The sequence below is a fragment of the Oryctolagus cuniculus genome, chromosome 2 (assembly GCF_964237555.1).
Source record: "Oryctolagus cuniculus chromosome 2, mOryCun1.1, whole genome shotgun sequence".
NCBI lineage: Eukaryota > Metazoa > Chordata > Mammalia > Lagomorpha > Leporidae > Oryctolagus > Oryctolagus cuniculus.
The window spans coordinates 56,709,340-56,732,801 of record NC_091433.1 but is presented as its reverse complement, the minus strand read 5'-3'; the positions used below and the strand labels follow the sequence as shown (position 1 = coordinate 56,732,801).

The window sequence follows — 23,462 nt, the reverse complement described above, 5'->3', positions numbered from 1 at the left end:
TCCTCAGCTTTGCCTAGAATTTTCATAGTTCATATTACACCTTCCAAATCTTAGTCTTTTCCCTTATGCACTTTTTACAATAGTCCTGTATGATCTCTAACCAGACTTATTCAGAATATAATACAGAAAAGCCAGCCCCCTTTTGGTAGTATAAAACATTTTAAGTGAGAATTAGGGGTATACAGTTAATGAAAATCCCAGTTAACTAAGAGTTAATTATATAGCTGCAGATAATCTCTCTCTGACCTCCCTGCCTCACAAGATTTTCAAATTAATAAGAAAGATTGGGGCTGGCTCTGTAGAGCAGTAGGCTAAGCCTCTGCCTGCGATGCTAGCATCCCATATTGGCACTAGCTTGTCCCACATGCTCCACTTCTGATCCAGATCTCTGCTGATGGCCTGGGAAGTGCTTGGGCCCTAGCCACCCACATGGGAGACCCAGAAAAAGCTCCTGGTTCCTGTCTCCTGGTTTTGGATGGGCCTAGCTCTGGCATTTGCAACCATCTGGGGAGTGAACCAGTGGATGGGGGACCTCTTTCTCTGTCTTTCCCTCTCTCTCTTTCTCTGTTACTCTGCCTCTAAAATAATAAATAAATAAATCTTAGGGAAAAAAAGCTGATTGTTACAAATTATGAAATTATCTGAAAGAAAAATTTTCTGCTATTTCTAAAAGACAGAATAATCAATAATTTGGCCATCCCATAAAGAACTTCAATGAAGCCAAATTTGCTTTATTTTTCCAAAGATTATGTTGTCAAGATAGTATAGAATGATTCTTTGAAAGTATAAATGTATGTGTGGAATTTTAAGTTATTTTATTAGTTTCTCTTTTAAAGTTATAGATACAAAAATTCCAAATTTCCACTTGATAATATACATGAAATGTTTTATACTTCCAACAGATATTTATATTTTGTACATTCTATATAAACTACAATAGCCATATCTGAAAATCAACTAATTGTGTATATATTTACACTATATAAAGAAAGGACAGAGACTTACCTTTTTTTCTGTTTTCTATACAAAAATTTCAAAAATGTTTTCTTTTCAAAATTGAAACTGAGACTTAGAAAAGTAAAATATGGTCAATCTGATTTCATGGGAAATCACTTGTTTGAAAAAAGAAAAACTGGCATATGAACCACAAGGTGGTGCTATCATTCCATGCTGGCCCTGAAGTTGACTGAAATACTAGTAGGTTCGTCTACTACTGTCATCTCTTCATTTTTATAAATGTATTTCTCTGGCAATTAAAAAATAAACCTAATAGGATTCATTAATTTTAGAAATATTTACTGAAATTCTATTAAATTCAAGATAATAGGATTCTTTATGCCAACATAATGGCTCAAAACTGTAAATTACTAATTACATTTATATTACTAAACATTTATTCAAATACTAAAAATGTTTTCTTAAATATTAATACCACTCATAATTATCAGACAATGAAAAGTTACATATAATATACACATAATATATAATATAAACTGAAGGATAAATAAAATTTAATCAGATGATCTATATGATGGAAAAAATACTTCCCTTGCAATAATGGAGTCAATTTTCTTGAGAATTATTTAAAATTACTATTATACTTTTATTTATAAAGATTAAAAAGGATTATTTACAAATGATTTTAAAAATGAATTTTTTCTCATAGTTTATACAAGATTTTTTCTCTCTCTTGAAACAATAATTTCCCATTATTCAGGCTGGCACTGTGGCTTAGTAGGTTAAGCCTCCACCTGTGGTGTTGGCATCCCATATGGGTGCTGGTTTGTGGGCCAGCTGCTCCTCTTCTGATCCAGTTTTCTGCTAATAGCCTGGGAAAGCAAGGAAGGATGGCCCAAACACTTGGGCCCTGCACCCCGGTGGGAGACCTAGAAGTTCCTGGTTCCTGGCTTCAGATTGGCCCAGCTCCAGATGTTGTGGTCCTCTGGAGAGTGAACCAGCAGATGGAAAACCTCTCTCTACCTCTCCCACTTTGTCTGTAACTCTGCCTCTCAAAATTTTTTGTTAAAAAAATTTTCCCATTATTAAAAACAAAACAATACAAAAACTTGTGTAAATTTAAAATGCAGGATATAGAGTCTGGCATTGTGGCATAGTAGGTTCAGTTTGTCATCCCATATGGGTGCCAGTTCGAGTCCCAGCAGCTCCAATTCCGATCCAGTACCCTGCTAATGGCCTGGGAAAGCAAATGAAAATAGCCCAAGTGCTTGGGTCCCTACAAACATGTGGGAGACCTGGAAGAAGCTCCTGGTTCCTGGATTCAAATGGGCCCAGCTCTAGCCACTGTGGTCATCTGAGGAGTGACCCAGTGGATGGAAGACCTCTCTTCTCTGCCTTTCCCCCCCTCTCTCTGTAACTCTGCCTCTTGAATAAATAATAAATCATTTAAAAATTTCCCATTATTAAAAACAAAGCTTACTGTGTATCTTTTAATGCTGGATGGCCACCATTTGTATCTGTACTGCTGATCTTAAAATGTGTTACAGAATACAGCACTAAAATACTCAATTTAATTCACAGTGAACCCTTCCAACCTATGTTGAAATACAAAAGGAAAATTATACCCTTTCTTTCTCAGTGTTAACTGAAAAAATATTACAGCTTTTTGCCTAGCATGAAATGCTGTATTTTTGTATTATTTAATTTTCAATGAGCATTTTTAGCTTTTCATTACAACTTATTCATCAGTACAGATGGCAAGACGGTATGCACCAGAGCCTCCTGGGTACAATATGCAAGTCCTAGTTGGAGTGTTTCCAACAGGATGTAAACCATGGTCCTCAAGCCTGTACTTTAAAAAACATATTACTTAGCACACTGCCAACAAATGTCAACATAAAAATACAGTGCTGTAATGACTTCACTCTGTAAAAGGAAAGTACTAGAGCATAAGTTTTTCCTAAGAAAAGTGAAAGAGTATACCAGTATAATCACAGCTCAAAAATATGAAACTATTTATTCAATAAGCAATGAAAAAACTTAAATACCAAAAAGAATTCAAATTCTTAATAAAAATAATATAGTATATTAAAATTGGAGAGAATTCTTAAAATGTACAACATGTACAGTAGCCAAAATCCTAGAAGTTCATGCAGAAAATTCTACAATTAGTGATTTGAGCATTTCAGTAACTCTGCAGTCTCTTCAAACCTGAAATATAATAAACAAATAATATATTAAGTAAACAAATAATTCATAATGAATCATAAGATATGTTGTTGAAATTATATTTTTGTGCCTAAAATACTTTTATGTATTTTATTTATAGGTAAAATTACAATTAATAAACATAAGCATACTATGGCCAGGGAGGAAGAAAAACAACTAAAGTCAAATATGAGCTTTTAATTCTTAGAGCTCAAGGCATGCTGATACTTTTCAAATTTCAAAATAATATTATAGCTTTTTAAAGTTGTATGCTGTGAAATAGTAATCAATAATTTTATTTTGTATTTTCTCTGAGTTTCTCTTTTAAATGTCAGTTACAATGCTATTGTTCCTAGATAAAAATACCACTTTTAGTATTATCTTATCATTAACTCAGTGAAAAGACTAGCAATGTTTTAACAATACTGAAAATTTCTTTAAATCACTCATCTACATTATTTAATATTTTGACAAACCAGTTATGAAAATAGACAATAGTCTTGATTAACTACCAACCAAACATATCTTTGCACTCTTTAATCCACAATTAATTCCATTAACAATGTTTTACATCACTTGTTGGAAACCAAAACAATGACTCATCTTACAAACATATAACTGTAGGTGGATTTATTATCCACTGGAGTCCTGAAGGAAATTCCACACCTGATTGAGAGACCTTTAAGGTTTGAAACACACATGCACATTCTATATATACTGCAATCCAATACAATTCCCTACAGAGAAATGAATTTCTGTTGCCCCTTTCTGTTACTTACATTTTTTTCATCCTTTCCATTTTCTGGATTGTTGTTTCCTTTAATTTAAAAAGCAACAAATTTAGGCAATTTCTCAAAGTAAACCATCATCAAAGATGGACCATGAACATACAAAACATAGTCTGAAACATTGCATTAAGGACTGCTTACTTATCACAAAGAATTTTGGAGAGATTAAGATTTATATGGTTGCTCTATTTTTCTTACCAACGTATATACAACTAAAACCAAGGCTTGCTTATTCTGACCTCAGAGAGGAAATTATCTAAGCAATTGCCATATTTCTTACCTCTGAAAACTCTTTCAAACCACAGTAATTAACAGTCGAGGCTCTGGGAGTTGAATCTGATGATGCTGTACTATAACCAGAGGACAGAGGAATATTTGCTTGTCCTTCCATTTTGCTTTTTCTTTCTGTGAAGAAATTTTTAGGTTACCTTTTCCTTTCACAGCAGTGACAAATCTCTAAAAATTTTATTTACAAATGGAAGAAATTGTACTATTTTAATACAATATACCATTGATATAGATAAAAAGATGAGGTTTTGATATTCTTTATAAGAGAATAACCAACATTTAGAGATCTACAGGTCAAAAATGGACCCCAAAAATATTACAAAAATCCATATTATTTTTATCATGAATAAAAAGGAAAGAATAATTTATTTTTATGTTTCTACTGATGTATATTTTCTTGCAAAGGTGGATCAACTGAAATAATGAATGTCAATGAAATTTATCATTGATGTTTTTATTCAGCATTGTCTTAAGCATTTCACAATATTTTTAGTATTGTTCTATGGCAAGTGGAAGCTCTTACTAAAATTAACTATATATGCCTTTGCAAAAATCAAGAAACATCCCTTTTGAAGTTGTCACATACAGAAAAAAAAAACATAACAAAATTCAAGATCCACAAATTTATCTAAATAACTAAAAAAAACATTTCAGATATCTTGATATTATTAATTTGACAAAATGATAGCCAATGTTTCCTATTAATTGCAGAGCATCACAGATAAGACATGTTTCTGTCAAACTAATTTTTTAAGCCCTATGTTTTTGTTAGAATACATTTGGCAGAAAAAATGATGGCAAACAAAAAACAATGATAATCACTTATACAGGTTTATATAATAGTTTTACTATAAGCTTACCCAGACCAGACAATCTCAGGGAACAAAGTAAAAGGGTATTTCAAAAAAGTTCATGAAAAAACAATAGAATTAATATATATGTAAAAAACTTTTGAAATCCATGCATAGTTTTCTCATAATCTGATTTTCATGAACTTTTGAAGACCCCTTCATATTAACACATATTGACTAAACAACTAGGAGACTTATCTGTCATGGAACCAACAGTCTCTTTTGCCTACTTTTCCTACCACCTGCTCCATGCCTGCTTTTCTATGTAGAATGGCTTTCTTTGCTTAATCATCAGCATGAACTTAAACTAACTGGCTAGCCGATCTCAGGCTCAATATCATTTGAGTGACTTACTGTTTATGGCCTAATTCCAAATTCTAAGAAAGAAAATCTAATTTGGCTCAACACCCTCAACACCCATAACCTTTGGATTGTTATTCCCCGGATTCCATGTCTACTCAATCTAATTAGCTGGGCCCAAGGTCAAGATCATGGTGCACCTCTGAAAAGTAGCCAGTTCCAAATCTTTTAGTAGGACCTGGGACGATAAGTAATTTTAAGGAATAATTTGAAACAAGGCAAGAACTATATCTACTATGCAATAAATCTTGGATTACTTTCTAGGGCGTAGAGAAAGGTATTCTCTTTAGGACTGAATGTTTCTTGTGTCATTCCAAACAGAGGAGGAAGTCCTAGGACCAGGAACCAGGGCAGGGAAGAAAGAACAGAAGATGAAAGAATGGCTCATTTGGACCACTGTTTCTTTGAGCCTAGACTTTGAGGTATCCAGCCTTACTCAGGGGTGTGCTTCATAGTGGGAGAAAGCTGGCCGGTATTAGGCAGACTGGGAAGCTATTCAGAGCTACATCATATAGGGAAATCCAGAGGTTACAAAACTGCATCATATACAGAACACCAGCAATATTTAACAGTCTAATAAGTTAAGTGCCAATTATTTTCTGTGACAATTTTTCTTACTGCTTTCTTGAGCCGTTAGCAAAGTCTTACTTGTATAAACATAATAGTTTCCTAGTGGTGCTATGGGGGGATTGAGAAAACAGTTGGTAAAACAGTTCAGGTCAGAAAGAAAATTAGAATATGATGATTTCTGATGCCATGTTCCTGACACCATTCATTATGGAGTTTCAACAGTGGTTGCTAAGAGATTTCTGAATAAAAAGGATCTTCAAAAGAACAGAACACCAGATCTTCTAGGCAATTCTTGCCTCATGAACACTAATCTTTCACTGCCAACTCTAGAGGATTATCACTTTGTTCCATTCAGAGAGCCTATTTGGTTCTTCAAAGTTTAATAATTTCTAAGCCAGTACTTTCAAATCAAGGGCTAATGTGTTTTATTCAACCGATTTCTGAATATTTTGTCTTAATCACTTCATATACAATTTAATACAATTGAAAATGAACTAATTATTTTTCTAAAACCTTCTCCTGAATTGTCTATCCCAAAACTTCTCCTGTGTCTAGAATAGACAACTATCTATTCAACTTCGTGAGCTAAACATAATAGTCAGTCTTGACTGTATCACTATCCTTCACCCCTTCTACTTAGATCAGAATCAATGTTTATCCATTTTAACATATAAATGTCTCCCAAATAAACTACTAGCTCTTTTTTTCACTATCATTGCCTTGACAGAGATCCTCATTAGTATTCTGAAATAGTCATTACTGAAATATCCTTCAAATTATTTTTTAAATATTTTTTCAAACTATTGTCCTTATTTACTTTCCTCCAATAAATACTATTCTACTTTTCTGATGAACTTTCTCAAAGACATATTGAGAGTGTTAGCTCTTCTGAGATGAAAAAGAAACAAAACAAAGCAAACCAAATGAAGAACACAAATAACCCTGACAGTTGGTCTATCTGGTAATTAACACCTAAATTATTGTATCTCCTACTGAACATACATAATTTCACAGAAAATGTCACATGAGGTCATGAAACAAAAAAAAAAATCAAAGTAACAGTCACCTCTGAACATAGACAAGACAGAAATAATACTAAGTAACCAAAAAAATACCCAGATATAGCCCACTTTCCATTAATCTTCCTTTTTCATTGAAAATTTAAGCCTACTTCACTTTTTTTAAAAGAAGATTTAGTTATACATTTGAAAGGCAGAATGAGAGAGAGAGAGAGAGAGAGAGAGAGAGAGAGAGAGAGAATCCTCCGTCCACTGGTTCATTTCTTAAATGACCTCAAAGCCAGGTCTGGTCCAGGCTGAAGACAGGAGTTTAGAACTCTATCCAGGTCTCCCACATAGGGGGCAGGGTTCAAGAACTTGGGCTATCTTCTGCTGCTTTCCCAAGTGCATTAGTAGGGAGATGGAATACAAGTGGAATAGCTGGGACACAAGCCAGCACTCCAATATGGAATACCAGCATCACCAAGTGGTGGCTCAACCCACCACAATACTGTTCCCCATTTCATTCATAATTATCAAATTGTTTCTGTTACCTGACAGAGCACAAATCAGAATGGTTCTCACTTCCTTAAACCCTCTCAAAAAAAAAAAATGTAATACAAGTCTAATCCTTAAAAGCTTCTAAACTCACTCTTAACAGGTCACTGAGATGCCTTACAGTTCCCCCATGGAACATTTTCTTTTTGGTACCATATAGGGAAAACAAATTTGCAACCTCACAGCCACCATCCCTGATTTACTACAATCCTAAGACCACAGTGTTGGATTAGTTCTCTGAACCCAAATGAAACCCACTTCTCAGCTTCCAAGAAGCATGTATATGTAAAGTGTGATATATAAGGCTTTATAAATCTGATACTTTATCTAGGTCAGAATATCAACTCCATGAGGCCAGGCATTCCTCTTACTCATAACTGCTAAGGTCTGGATACGGTTTGAGTGTGGCTTCCCAAAGGTTTATGTACTGGAAGCCTGGATCCTAGTGTGGTAGTGCTAAGGGAGTGGAACTTTTTAAGGTGAGGCCTAGTGAAAGGTAGTTAGGTTCCTGAAGTCATAGCTATTGGAAGGGGTTACTGCTGCTCTTCTGGAACTCAAGTTAGTTCCTACACGTGTGAATTACTATAAAAGGAGCAAGCCTGGCCTCTGAGTTTCTGGCTTCCTGTCTTGTAATGTGATCACTCTTGGGCTATGATGCCATCTGCCATGGTGTCCTCACAAGAAGCCAAACAGATGAGGCTGCCTGATCTTAGATTTGGCCTCCAAAACTGAGCTAAAAAAAACTTTTTTCTGAATAGAGAAAACTTTTTAACTCAGCCTCAGAAATTTTGTTATAGCAAAAGAAAATGGTCTAAATCTATAATCCATTTCAGAGAGTGGTCTATCTGCACATTACTCGAAGTCCTAACACAGTGCTGCCTAAACTTGCCTATATCTTCTAAACAGGTTAAAGGTATATTAATAATAATGTTATTTTAGAAAAATAAGCCTGAACATTCAAGACAAAATTTTAAAAGACAATATTTTGCAAATAGCAGGCATTCAGTATTTTTAAAGTGTAAATATCTGAGCTGTACTATATGCAGACACTGGATACTGGATATGGAAGTAGAGCTTTCTGTCTGCTAGACTGATTACAAGATAAAGTTTGTACTCTCAAGGATCTTAGGGTTGAACTTTGATATGTGTTGAATAAATGCATTAATGGCACATGGAAAAAAGCCATCATTTTACTAAATCTTAAATTTGCAGTCTATAATAAATTTATACATGAAGCAGTACCTCAAATAATTATAATAAACTAATAACTGAAAATGTTCAATGTACAAAAAAATTGTCATGTGCACTAAGAGAAAATGTCAGAGCCAGTTTCCTGGATTCAAATCTACTGTGGCAACACCAGCATCACATTTTGGAGTATCAGTCTCTGTCCCATATGCTCCACTTCTGATCCAGGTCCTTGCCAAAGCACCTGGGAAAGCAGTGGAAGATGGCCCAAATGCTTGGGCCCCTGCCAGTGGAAGATCTGGATGGAGTTCCAGGCTCCTGGCTTTGAACTTGCCCAAGCCCAAGCCACCTCGGCCATTTATGGGATAAACTACTGCATTATTTAATAACTGAGTGACCCTGATATCATTACTTCATCTCACTGTACCTGTTTCCTCATCTATAAAATAAGGATAACAGTAGTACCTGTCATCCATGTTTGCTTTCAGAATTAAATGAGTGGCCAGCGCCACGGCTCACTAGGCTAATCCTCCGCCTTGCGGCGCCAGCACACCGGGTTCTAGTCCCAGTCGGGGCGCCGGATTCTGTTCCGGTTGCCCCTCTTCCAGGACAGCTCTCTGCTGTGGCCCGGGAAGGCAGTGGAGGATGGCCCAAGTGCTTGGGCCCTGCATCCCATGGGAGACCAGGAGAAGCACCTGGCTCCTGCCTTCGGATCAGTGCGGTGCGCCGGCCGCAGCGTGCTAGCCATGGCGGCCACTGGAGGGTGAACCAACGGCAAAAGGAAGACCTTTCTCTCTGTCTCTCTCTCTCACTATCCACTCTGCCTGTAAAAAAAAAAAAAAAGAAAAAGAAAAAAGAATTAAATGAGTTAAAACAGTGTCAGACATATAGTGAGCACTATACTGTGTTCTTGTTGTTATCATTGTTAGATATGCAGTAGCTGAAAGATTCAATGTTAAATGTCTATAGATCTTAAAATTTAACTTCATGGTGAATTCTCAACTGGATACATTATCTCTTCTACAAATATGAATTCATACACATGGGATAAAATATAGACCTTTTCTTTTAGAAAAAAATCTAAAATTCTTTTAGAATCAAAAGAATAGAAGCTATTGCTAAATAAAAAACAAAAATTTTATCCTTGTTGTTCAGTCACAATGAAGATATTAGTAGCCTACATAAGTTAGGTAACGTGGAAATGCTCTATCCTAATTCTATATATTTCTCATTTTTATCAATACCAGTAAACTGATCAAAATCAAGAGGTTTTCAATACTTTATAGGTTATTGACAAATGCATTTTCTTCTCTTACATGTATCATATTCTGATAAGAAAGCTACTTCTTCGGCTTAAATTAGGAACTCTAAAGATCTACTTCTATTTTAGAGCATTTTATTTTTCTAGAATGACTAAAAGAGTAAAATATATTTTAAAAGTTTCCAATTTTATTTTTTATTTTTTTAAAGATTTTATTTATTTATTTGAAAGGCAGAGTTGGAGAGACAGAGTATATCTTCCATCCACTGGTTCATTCCCAAGATGGCCACAACTTCCAGGGCTGGGTCAGATCAAAACTAGGAGGCAGGAGCTTCTTTCAGGTCTCCCATGTGGATGATAGGGGAACAGGGACTTGGGCCACCCTTTGTTGCGTTCCTAGGAATATGAGCAAGGAGCTGAAATGCCATGAAGCAGCTGGGACTTGAACTGGTGCCCATATGAGATGCCAGTGCTGCAGGAGGCAACAGTTTAATCTGCTGCATCACAGCATTAGCCCCAAAAGTTTGTAATTTTAAATACATATTTTACCAAAAGTAAAATATGTAAGCTCATTTATTTACCAATCCTTGGCTGTAACATTCTGTAGGTTCAATATCTGCTTTGCTCTAGGATTTTTGAAGTTTCTAAAAAATTAAGTCTTGAGAATATTAAAATGACTAACTACCCTTAAGAATGTTTTTTAATAACTGTGTTTTTGACCAATACTAGTGCCATTAAGAACTTACCAGGATTCAGAAACTCCATGTTACTGGTAGAAGCATAGTCCTCACTTACTTCATTAAATGTTACATAGTCATCATTCTGTAATAATATAAATATTTAGAATGATATTAAAAAAAACTCATTTTACATGCTTATCTCCAGGTATAAAATAAATGTTTAAATTTTTTAATCATGTTGTTTATGAAGTAATACATAAATATTGTTATGTATAAGAAATAATCTTTTCAACGTAGAAGCAGATAATAAGCTCCCTGAATCTACCAACTTCACTCTGGTAAGGAAAGACAGACCAGAAATAGAAATTCAGCATAAGTGAAATAGATTTCTCAGACTTGATAAAGCAATGGCAAATTTGTTAATTATTTTTAGAATTCATAATAAGATTAAAAAAAATGAGTAAAAAAAGAAAGTAAGGGTTATAATTTTAATTGTTTTCCCTCCTACAACTTTTCATTTTCTTCACCTTGTGAAAACAGGCCATTTGTACTTTTAAAAGATATAAAATGGGAGCAGGTGTTTAGTCTAGCAGTGAAGACACTAGGGAAGACATTTGTATCCACATCAGAGTACCTGGGTTTGATACTCAGCTCTGTTCCTGCCTCTAGCTTCTTGCTAATGCAGACCTTGGAGGCAGCAGGCGATGGCCTAAGTAATTAGGTTTCTGCCAGATACATGGTAGACCTGGAATGAATTCCCAGCTCCAAGCTGCAGCTGCATTCTATCAGGTACTGACCGTTTAGCACATTTAGAGAGTGATCTAGCAGATGGAGTTAGTATTGGGGTGGGGTAGTGTGAGATGGTAGTGGTGGCGGTGGTGGTGGTGGGGTTTGTGTGTATGTCTTCGCCTCTCAAATATATACTTTTTAAAAGATACAAAAAATTTAAGATTTTCATAAAGTCAAACATATTATTCTTTCATTAAAGTACTGCCAAGTATTAACAGCTCTAAAAACTCAATAGCAATACATTAATATTCCTATAAATAAGAAATAATCTTTTAAATGTGGGAGCAGATAGTAAGTTGCTTGAATCTACCAACCTCACTCTCTAAGGAAAGATAGACAATACCTTTTCATACTATCTTATCTGACGAAGAGAAAAACAAGTAACAACAATACAGTCTAAACTTACACAGGATCTCATTCTAATAATTTTCTTATTACCTAAATAGTCTCATAATTGGCATTTCCAAAAGAATACACACATAACTAAAGGAAATACTTTATTGTGTATGAGATAGTCTATAAATGTAAAGGAAAGAAAATACCTTTTTTGATAAAAGCATTTCTGTTTCAAGAAGAGTAACACGACTTAGAAGATTAGTCCAGGTTTTTTCATTTACCATTACTTTTCCTTTCATTTTTTCTTCCAAACTGTCTAACCTTTTCTCTAAGAGAGTAAGTTTCGTAAGTTTTTCTTGGCATTCAGCAAGCATAGTCCGTAGCGCAATAATGTCGGGATTAACATTTATATCCTATAATTATTAGAGAGATTAAAAATAATGTTAAATAAACTGAAATTCCCTTAAAACTAATGTGTTCTTACTTAAACCGTGTTATTTCTAACCAGGAGAGGCTGTACAGCATTAGTCAAGAGTGCTATCTGTGAATAGGCCTCCACATCTCTATTTCCTCATCAAAACAAAACCACGACAAGTGATAACAGAAGCACTTATTTCATATGGTTTTATAAGGGGTAATTTATATAATGCTTTTAAATAACACTAGGTAATACAATAAAACTGTCACTAACTAGCTTCTTGTAGTAACAGCACAAAGCTAAGACCAAAATGATACTTAGTACACGGAGATTGTTCAGTGTGCCTTTTGACAGCAAATAAGACCAGTAGCTATCTGGGATTCTTATAAATGCCAATTGTACACTGAAATGCATAGGGGTCACAAGACAGAGAGGATAGAAAAAGAAGGTTTATCAGAAACAATGGTAATGGCATACAAGTATTACAGGGTCTCTGGTAATAAAGAATAGGAGAAATAGTATTCTAAAACAAAGGAAAGGACAACAAGGACTCAGAAAAGAACATGAAAAGCTATGAAGTACCAATTCTTTTCATTGCCAATACAAGAAATAGATAGGAGAGAACCTTCACTGTGCAAAGTAGCATATCTATAGAGTACTACATTTTAAATTTCTTAACTTATCCCAGTGCCCTAAACAGAAGAAGTAAATAGTATCTGTTGAATTATATTCAGTAAGACTCACTGATTCTTTAATAATGGTAACTTAGGTAATATGTCACGGTTAACAACTCAAAAGGCTAAAAATATTCCAAAGTCTCTATGATAAAATAAATAATCATGTATATCAAATACTAGCATCTGTTTAAGAAGTCCAAAATTCTTACCTGTTGCTCAGCCTTGATTTCAGGGATCTTTACTTCAGGAATACTTATTTCAGTAGTCTTTAAGTCACTCAAATCAAATGCTTCATTAACATCTGTTACTGTAGTTGTTGTATCTTCAGGAATTTGAACATTATCTTCATCATACAGATGACGGATCACCACAGCTTTCTTCTGCATAAAAATACATACAGAATGCTTCCATGTTTTATTTCCACAATTATTTTAAACATACAACGTAATTTTGCCAAGGAGTACTCCGAATTTCCTTTAAAGACATAAATCACACATAATGTACAGATCAAAATGTTATAAACTATTTTTAAAAAGATTTAGTTTATTTATTTGAAAGGCAGAGTTACAGAGAGAGAGGGAGAGAAAGAAAGATCTTCATCCACTGATTCACTTCCCAAATGGCTGCAACAACTGGGGCTGGGCCAGGCCAAAGCCAGGAGCCAGGTGCATGCTTTATCCGTGTCTCCCACGTGGATGCAGGTACCCAAGGACTTGGGCCATCTTCTGCTGCTTTTCCCAGGCATATTAGCAGGGAGTTGGATTGGAAGTGGAGCAGTCAAGACTCAAATCGGCGCCCACATGGAATTTCAGCGTTGCAGGCATCAGTTTAACCCACTATGCTGACCCCCACTATTAACAGTAAAACCCTTATGCATGATAACAAACTTGTGATTTTTGCTTTTGAAAACATTGTGATATTTTAGAAAAATACTGTCATATTTGTTTAATGATGTCTGAGACTTGTTTCAAAATATTCAGTTTGTGGGGAGAGGAATGTTGGAGAAAATGGTTGCAATGAAGATGAAACCAGATTAGCAGAGCTGATAAATTGTTGAATATGAATGTCACTTTTTTTAAATGATTGAAATATTCCATAATCAAAGGTTATTTTTAAAAAGGTTGGACATAATACACATACAAATCATCAAGAACTAGCTCTATGAGTAGCACTCATGACGATTTTTTTTATTGAACAACATATTAGACCTTCAAGCAACAATCTAAATAAAGACAAAAGGAAAGTCATTGCAAAAAAGAACTGATCAAACTATGCAGTTAAACAGGACTTTTCTACAAACAGCATGTACATGCACTTTATAGACTTAACTAATTGCAGGTATTTGATTTAGTGGTTAAGATGCTGGCATGCCTGAGTTCCAGCTCAGATCTGCTTTTAATTCCATCTCCCTGTTAATGTACACCCTAGGGCAACAGCTGAGGGCTCATCTGAATTGCATTCAAAGTCCCTACTTCAGGACTTCAGCCTGACCCAGCCTTGGCTGCTGCAGTCATTTAGGAAGCAGACCAGCAGATAAGAACTCTTGATCTCTGTATCTGTGTCTCCTCTTCAAATAAAACTAACTGAATAAATAAGCAGTTTGGGTCAAACCTTAACAAAACCAAAGGCAGCAGGTTAAGCCACCACTTGTGATGACAGCAACCCACATGAGCACCATTCAAGTTGTGGATGCTCCACTTCTGATCCTGCTCCCTGCTAATGTGCCTAGAAAAGCAGCTGGAGATGGCACAAGTATTGGGCCCTGCTACCCATGCAGGAGACCTGGAAGAAGCTCCTGGCTTCCAGCTTCAGCACAGCCAGGCCACACCATTTGCAGCCGGGCCAGGTCATTGCAGAAATTTGAGGGAGTGAACCAGAGAATAGAAGAGCTCTCTGTCTCCACCTCTCTCTCTCTCTGTAATGCTGCCTTTCAAAACAAATAAATCTAAAAAAAACAGAAACAGTTAACATGTGACACAGAAATTATAAATAGCATAGTACATGAGGTACTAGGAAAGGAGACAATTTATTTTAGTATTGACTCAACTCTCATTTATGAACAAAGGTAAAATAAAAACCTTCCATAAGAAACAGAAATTGAAAGAATTTGTAAGTACCTGCACAGTCCTATAAAAGATATTCAACAATGTGCTACACACAGAAACACAGAACATCACTATGAAAGAAGGTGAAGACAGAAAAATGCCCAGTAAAAACACAAAGGAAACTCAAAATGAAAAATAGGACTATTAACAGAAGTATGGCAGGGCAAATTCATCACTTAATAAGTCACCTTGAATATAAATGTCCTCAACTCTCCAGAGAAAAAACCTAGACTGGCTGAATGGATTAAAAAAGAAAACTCAACTATTCATTGTCTACAAGAAACACATCTCATCAAGAAAGATGCACACAGACTGAAAGTGAAAGGATAAAGATAATCCATGCCAACAGAAAACAAAAAAGAGCTGGTGTGGCCATCCTAATATCAGATAAAATAGACTTTAACACAAAAACAAAGAAGGTCACTACATAATGATTAAGGGATCAATTCAACAGGAAGATGTGATTATTATAAATGTATATGCACCTCATTATAGAGCACCTGGCTATTGAAAAGAAATATTCAGTGATCTAAAGGGAGACATACACTAAAATACAATAGTAATGGAGGATTTCAACACCCCACTTTCAGCAATGGAAATATTTGATAAAATACAATACCCTTTCATGATGAAAACTCTAAGCAAACCGGGTATAGAAGGAACATTCCTCAACTCAATTAAGGGAATTTATGACAAACCCATGGCCACTTATTGAATGGGAAAAAGTTGGAAGCATTCCCACTGAATCCACAACCAGGCAAGGGTGTTCACTCTTACCACTGCTATTCAATATAGTCCTGGAAGTTCTAGCCAGAGCCATTAGGCAATAATAAGAAATCAAAGGGATACAAATCAGGAAGGAACAAGTCAAACTACCCCTGTTTACAGATGGCATGATTTTATACATAGGGGACCCAAAAGACTCCACACTAACAGATAATTGGAACTCACAGAGGAGTTTGGTAAAGTATCAGGATATAAAATCAACACACAAAAATCAACAGCCTGTGTGTATACAGACAATGCCACAGCTGAGAAAGAACTTCTAAGATTAATCACATTTACAACAGCTACCAAAAAAATCCAATGCCTTGGAATAAGTTTAACCAAGGATATCAAAGATCTCCTCAATGAACATTACAAAACATTAAAGAAATAAATGGAATAAGATACAAAAAAATGGAAAAATCTTCCATGTTAATGCATTGGAAGAATCAATATTATCAAAATGTCCACACTACAGAAAGCAATTTAAAGATTCAATACAATACCAATAAAAATGCCAAAGATATTCTTCTCAGACAAGGAAAAAAATGATGTTGAAATTCACATGGAAAAACAGGAGACCCCAAATGGCTAAAGCAATCTTATATAACAAAAACAAAGCCAGAGACATCATAATACCAGATTTCAAAACAAACTACAAGGCAATTATAATCAAAACAGCCAGGTACTGGTACAAAAACAGATGGATAGACCAATGGAATGGAATAGAAATGCCAGAAATCAATCCAAGCATCAAAAACTGTCGCTCCCCTTCTTCGTGGAGGAACGACACAGGACCCTGCGCTGTTCTTTCGTCTGCTTGGCCCTCCCCGGGTTTGCTGCTGGTTCTTCCCGGGTTGGCTACCGTCCCTTCCACCTCCGTGGAAGGGCGGTTCCCCCTGCCACTTTTCCCCACTTCCGCGGGGGAGCGGCACACCGCCGACCGGCTCTCTCGGGGGCTGCTCAGGTGTTCCTTCAGATAGATGTTCCTCGTGCATGTTGTCTCTCTCCTCCTTTATAGTCCTCTTCCACCAATCCCAACTCTGCTACCCACACGCCGAGTACGCTGCTCTCCTCCAATCAGGAGCAGGTCCTACAGTTTGTCAAGTTGGTGAAAGGCAGCTGGGTAGAAGCTGTTTGCTCCTCTCCCAGCGCCATATTGTGGGAGAGCAGATGCATAGAATAAGTCTTAATTCCAGTAACTTAGTCTAGTCTGAGTTGCTCCCAGTTGCTCCCCACAGATCCCCCTTTCTTCTTATTTTTGCCGTTGATACGCACCTGTCTTCGGTGTCCCGCGGCACACACTCTGCTCTGCTTGCTAGAGTTGCCCACAGGTGCTTACAAGCCCTATCAATCAGGCAAACCGAATCCGGGTCCTCTCTTCACCATGTTGTGAGGAGGTTTTTAGGCGCTGATACGTGCCTGTGTTCGGTGCCCTGCAGCGCATGCTCTGCTCTGCTAGAACTGCCTGCAGGTGCTTACAAGCCCTATCAATCAGGCAAACCGAATCCAAGCCTTCTCATTGCCATATTGTGGGGAGACTTATTGGTGTTGATTCGTGCCTATCTTCGGTGACCTGCAGCTCATACTCTGGTCGAGCTGCCTACTGGTGCTTATCGCCTTACTAATCAGGCAGACCGAATCCAAGCCTTCTCATTGCGGTATTGTGGGGAGACTTACTGATGTTAATTCGTGCCTGTCTTCGGTGACCTGCGGCGCATTAGCTGCTAGCCGCCCGCAGGTGCTCACCACCTCCCTAATCAGGCAGACCGAATCCAAGCTCTCTCATTGCCATGTTGAGGGGAGGCCTTTCTCTATTTCTCTATCTCCGGGCATTCCTATTTCTCCTATTTTACTTCTATCTACCAGCATTCCTATTTCTCTCATTTTACTTCTAGACTTCTGTTTCTCTTATCCCTGCGGCTTCCTGGCGCCCGCCCCGAGGCTGCTTCTCGGCGGCTTCCCGGCTCTGAGCCGCTTCAGCCCGCGCTTCTCTCATCTGCGCAGCTTCCCAGCTTCGCGCGCGCACTCCGCGGTCTCCGCGCCCCTTCACGTCCGCACCACGGCCTCGCGCTAGCCCCGGGTTCCCTATCTACTTGTGCCCCGCGCGCTCTCTCTGCGCGCGGCGGCTTCCACGAGTCACACAGCACAGCTCACGTTTCCGCCACCGGTATTCAGTCCAAGTTCCCCGGGCTAACCTGGCGAATTCAACCCAGCTCACATCTGCGCCCTTCGGCTTGGCTTCCCGTCCTTTGCTCCCCAGGCTAACCTGACGGATTCCAACCTGGCGGCCCACGTCTCTGCCTCTGGTTCCAGATTTTCGCCTTTTGCTCCCCGGGCTGACTTGAAGAATCCCAAGATAGCTTACGTCTCCGCTTCAGCCTGCACTCGCGGCTTCATCCTCCCTAACATATTTTTCTCTACCCGGTATGTTTCCCTAACTTTTCTTCCAACAACAATATTCCTCTCTCATTTCTCCTGGCCTCTCCCCACAGTCCGTATCCAAGTCTAAGTTTCTTCTAGGTTTCACTTTCACTTTCAATCTCCTAGCTTCCCCGCCATAGTCCGCATCTGAGTCTATGAAAGCTTTCACTTTCGCTTTCAATCCTAACGTCCAATCCTAACTTCTTTCCCACAGTCCGTATCCGAGTCTATGCCTAGGCTTTCAATAGCTTCTTCCGGCACCTTTTCCGTCCGGCTTTTCCCTAGGCTCTTTGCTAGTCTCTCTCTCCGGTATTTTCCCACTTCTTCCCGTTTCTTCCCTCCTAGGTTCCCTATCTGAGTCACGGCACCATTATGTCGCTCCCCGTCTTCGTGGAGGAACGACACAGGACCCTGCGCTGTTCTTTTGTCTGCTCGGCCCTCCCTGGGTTTGCTGCTGGTTCTTCCCGGGTTGGCTACCATCCCTTCCACCTCCGTGGAAGGGCGGTTCCCCCTGCCACTTTTCCCCACTTCCGCGGGGGAGCGGCACACCGCCGACCGGCTCTCTCGGGGGCTGCTCAGGTGTTCCTTCAGATAGATGTTCCTCGTGCATGTTGTCTCTCTCCTCCTTTATAGTCCTCTTCCACCAATCCCAACTCTGCTACCCACACGCCGAGTACGCTGCTCTCCTCCAATCAGGAGTAGGTCCTATAGTTTATTGGTTGAACTGGAGGCAGCTGGGTAGAAGCTGTTTGCTCCTCTCCCAGCGCCATATTGTGGGAGAGCAGATGCATAGAATAAGTCTTAATTCCAGTAACTTAGTCTAGTCTGAGTTGCTCCCAGTTGCTCCCCACAAAAAACAAACTTATCTTTGATGAAGGACCTAAAATCAACCCTTGGAGCAGAACAGTCTCTTCAACAAATGGTGCCGGGAAAACGATTTCCACATGCAGAAGTATGAAGCAAGACCCCTACCTTTCACAAAAATCCACTCAAAATGCATTAAAGACCTAAATCTGTGACTTGACACCATCAAATTATTAGAGAACATTGGGTAAACCCTACAAGTCACTAGTATAGGCAAAGAGTTCCTGGAAAAGACCCCACAGACACAGGCAATCTAAGCCAAAATTGACAAACGGGATTACATTAAATTGAGAAGCTTCTGTACCGCAAAAGAAACAATCAGCAGGGGAAAAGACAACTGACAGAATGGGAGAAAATATCTTCAAAGGATACAACTGATAATGGATTAATAAACAGAATATATAAAAGGATCAAGAAACTCAACAACAACAAAATAATCAACCAAGTGAAGAAATGGGCAAAGAACTTAGACATTTTTCAAAAGAGGAAATCCAAATGGCCAACAGACACATGAAAAAATGCTCAGGATCACTAGCCGTCAGGGAAATGCAAATCAAAACCACAATGAGGTTTCACCTCACCCCAGTTAGAATGGCTTCCATACAGAAATCCACAAATAACAAATGTTGGCGAGGATGTGGGGTAAAAGGTACCCTAATCTACTTTTGATGGTAATGTAAACTGGTAAAGCCACTATGGAGGACTGTGTGGAAATACCTCAGAAATCTGAATATAGACCTACCATATAACCCAGCCATCCCACTCCTAGGAATTTACCCAAGGGAAATGAAATCAGCATATGAAAGAGTTATCTGTACCTCCATGTTTATTGCAGCTCAATTCAAAATAGATAAGATATAGAATCAACCCAAATGCCCATCAACTGAAGACTAGATAAAGAAATTATGGGATATGTACACCAAGGAATACTACACAGCAATTAAAAAAAATGAAATCTGGTCATTTGCAACAAAATGGATGAATCTGGAAAACTTCATGCTTAGTGAAATAAGGCAGTCCCAAAGGGACAAATATCGTATGTTCTCCATGACCTGTGATAACTAATAGAGCACCTAAAAGGCAATCTGTAGAACTGAAACTGACACTTTGAACAGCCCTTGTCTTCTCTCTTCTCTGTTGAGGAACAGTCTTTTTTTTTTTTCCCATACTATTCGTTGATCCTTTTACTTAACATACAGTTAGTCATATGTGTATAAGGTTAATTGAAAATAGGGTTTAGTCAAAGATAAGAGTGAAAATAAGAGAGGGAGGGGGAAGAAGGGTAGGAGTATGGGTAGGAGGGTGGAGATGGTAGGAAGAATCACATGTTCCTAAAGTTGCAATTATGACGTGTATGAAGTTTCTAACTGTAAAGCTGTATCATTCTGTATACATTCCTATGGACTTACTTCTAAGGGTACAGTTTAAAAACTTGCCATGGGACCCCAAATCCCCTTAAGCTAGGTGATAAAAAAGTGTTAAAGTGATCATATAAATAGGAATAAGTACCTGGTAATAATAATAGACAGAATTAAAAAGGAGTGACTGTTCCAACATGGGAAGCAGTCCATAGAGCAGACTCACAGAATTACAATTGCTTTAAGTAGCATTCTGACCTCAGCATCAGTCCTTAAGGTATTCTGTTCTGGCTGAAAAGCCCACGAGAGCATTTCATGCATGAAAATCCAAGACACTGTGGCAAAAAATGTCCTACATGAGGATCTCCATGGATGAGACCACGGTGGAAAGAAGTGGTTGTCAAACAAGGATATACTTTTTTCTGAAGGTAGGAGAGAACTTTCACTTTGCTAATGGCCTTGTCTAAATACTGACGGAGTTTGTGAACTCAAAAGACATTCATAGCCTAGGCAGCTCATTCAAGATTCATAAGTGATCACTGACATCAAACATAATAAGATAATTATTAACTTAACAATAGGAATCATTCTGCACTAACTTCCCATGTAGGACCTCTGTCCTCAAAGAGTTGTATTATGAGAATTAACAGTAAAACTTATTCTCTAAGATTTATTTAATTTTAGTGTATTAAGTGGAGGACATTCTTATGTTTCTTAAGTTTCTTAAGTTTTCTTAAGCCTAAAGATCCACTCCATTGTTTGCTTTCTTGGGTGCCTCCCAAGAAAATTAATTATAATTAATGATAAAACTTGCTCTCAAGGATTTATTTTATTTAATGTATTAAATGGATGATATGCATACATCTCATAAGTTATAGTTATGTCTAAATACTCGCAAAAGATGTATCATTCTTATGTACTTCATTGAAGTTAATTAAGTTTCTCAAAAAAAAAAGTGAAATTAACTTCGAGATGTAGTATCTATGAACAGCCCTTGTCTCGACTTCTGAGGGACAGTTTTTGTTTCTTTTTTTATGCAAATTGTTGAACTTTACTTAGTATAGAGTTGGTCTTCTGTGTGTAAAGTTTATTGAAAATGGATACCAGTGGAAAATGGGACTGGGAATGGGAGAGAAAGGGACAAGAGAGGTAGGAGTGCAGGTAGGAGGGTGGGTATGGTGGGAAGAATCACAATAGAGTTGTACTTATGAAATACATCAAGTTTGTGTTCCTTAAATAAAAAGTCTCTTTGAGAAAAAATAAATTAATTAAAAAAAAAAAAAAAGTGGAGCAGCTCGGACTCAAATAGGCACCTGTATGGGATGCCGGCATGGTAAGCGGCAGCTTTACCTGCTATGTCACAGTGCTGGCCCCAATAGTGCTATAGTAAAACATTTGTTTTCAGGGCCAGTATTGCAGCATGGTATAGTGGGTTAAGCAAATGCCTGCGATGCCAGCATCCTATGTGGGTACTGGTTGGAGACCTGGCTGCTCCACTTCCAATCCAGCTCCCTGCTAACGCACCCGGGAAAACAGTAGAAGATGATCCAAGTGCTTGGTCCCCTGCACCCACAGGGGAGACCTAGATGAAGTTCCTAGCCCCTGGCTTCAGTCTAGCCCAGCCCTGGCCATTGCAGCCATTTGGTGGTGAACCAGGAAATGGAAGACCTCTCATTCTATCTCTCCTTCTCTCTCTCTGTAACTCTGCTTTTCAAATAAATAAATAAAAGCAAGCTTTAAAAATCTTTCATTTTAATTCAATCAGTGTCCATCTTGCTCACCGCATTTATAATAACCACCTAAAGATTTCCATCCTCCTGGTATAAATCTTTTTGTCTTCCCTCTTAGTTTCACCTTTAACAGTGTTTTCTTTATTTTTCTTATTTATTAATAATCATTTAAAAATTCCAACCTTCCTGGGATGAGTTCTTTGACTCTTCCTTTTGCTTTTCTCTATTTTCTTTTTAATTAACATAATTATTTTATTTGCATTTGTAAGATCCATAATGACAGGCCAGCGTTGTGGCATAGTAGGTAAGGTCACTGCCTGCAGTGCTGGCATCCCATACAGGTGCCAGTTGGAGTCTCGGCTGCTCCACTTTCAATCTGGCTCTCTGTTATGGCCTGGGAAAGCAGTAGAAGATGCCCCAACTGCTTGGGTCCCTGCACCTACATGGGAGTCCCAGAAGAAGCTCCTGGCTCCTGGTTCCTGGCTTCAGATTGGCCCAGCTCTGGCCATTGCAGCCATCTGGAGAGTGAACTGGTGGATGGAAGACCTCTCTCTCTCTCTGCTTCTGCCTCTCTGTAACTCTGCCTTACAAATAAATAAATCTTTAAAAAAAGGGAATCCTAACATGTTAATGTCTGACTAGAAAGTTTCAATATATTCTAGAGAAGTGATAATTATATATTAGATTAACAACATAGATAACTTTAAAGAATACATAAAACACATTTTCTTTGTATTTTCATACCTTTCCTGAAGTCAGAAACCTGCCAGTAATGTCAATGCCAACAGGTTCTTCAGATGTTTTCTCACCGCTTGAAGAGGGTTCTGACTTACTATAACCGATTTTCTTTCTTTGTTGTGATGGAGTCTTAAAAAACAAAGTTATTAGACATAGTAACAAATTTTGTGTGAAAGTATTATATACATTTGACTATCATTTAAATTCTTTTTTATGAAATATAACTGACAAATAATAAAACTATATTTTAAAAAACATATTTTTATTGATTTTTTTATTCAAAGAGAGAGAAAGAGACAGCAACAGACTGACAGAGATCTCCCATGTGCTGGTTCACTACCCAAAAGCCTGCTATAATCATGGTTGGGCAGACCAAAGCCAAGAGCTCAGAACTCAATCCAAGTCTCCCATGTAGGTAGCAAGGACCCAAGTACTTGAGCCATCACCTGCTGCTTCACAGAATGTGCATTAGCAGGAAGCTAAAATCAGAAGCTGAGCCAAGAATTTACCCCAGGAATTGTGATACAGGATGCAGGAGTCCCCAGTGGCAT

General features: G+C 37.8%; 1 protein-coding gene across 10 annotated transcripts in view; it reads right to left on the bottom strand.

Annotated features, from left to right (window-relative positions):
* Positions 1–2,948: 2,948 nt before the first annotated feature.
* CEP44 (centrosomal protein 44) overlaps positions 2,949–23,462 on the bottom strand; it is a 32,048-nt gene continuing 11,534 nt past the window's right edge. For 8 of the 10 annotated variants that reach the window (XM_008249903.4, XM_070068299.1, XM_051832331.2 and 5 more), the window contains 7 exons: positions 22,918–23,040; positions 13,137–13,307; positions 12,039–12,245; positions 10,774–10,849; positions 4,234–4,358; positions 3,945–3,982; positions 2,949–3,168 (listed from right to left, as the gene is read on the bottom strand). In XM_008249903.4, the coding sequence (XP_008248125.3) occupies positions 3,126–3,168; positions 3,945–3,982; positions 4,234–4,358; positions 10,774–10,849; positions 12,039–12,245; positions 13,137–13,307; positions 22,918–23,040 (783 nt within the window). In that variant the 3' untranslated portion in view covers positions 2,949–3,125. The remainder of the gene's footprint in view (positions 3,169–3,944; positions 3,983–4,233; positions 4,359–10,773; positions 10,850–12,038; positions 12,246–13,136; positions 13,308–22,917; positions 23,041–23,462) is intronic. The other 2 variants (XM_070068301.1, XM_017338257.3) reach the window with 1 other exon arrangement.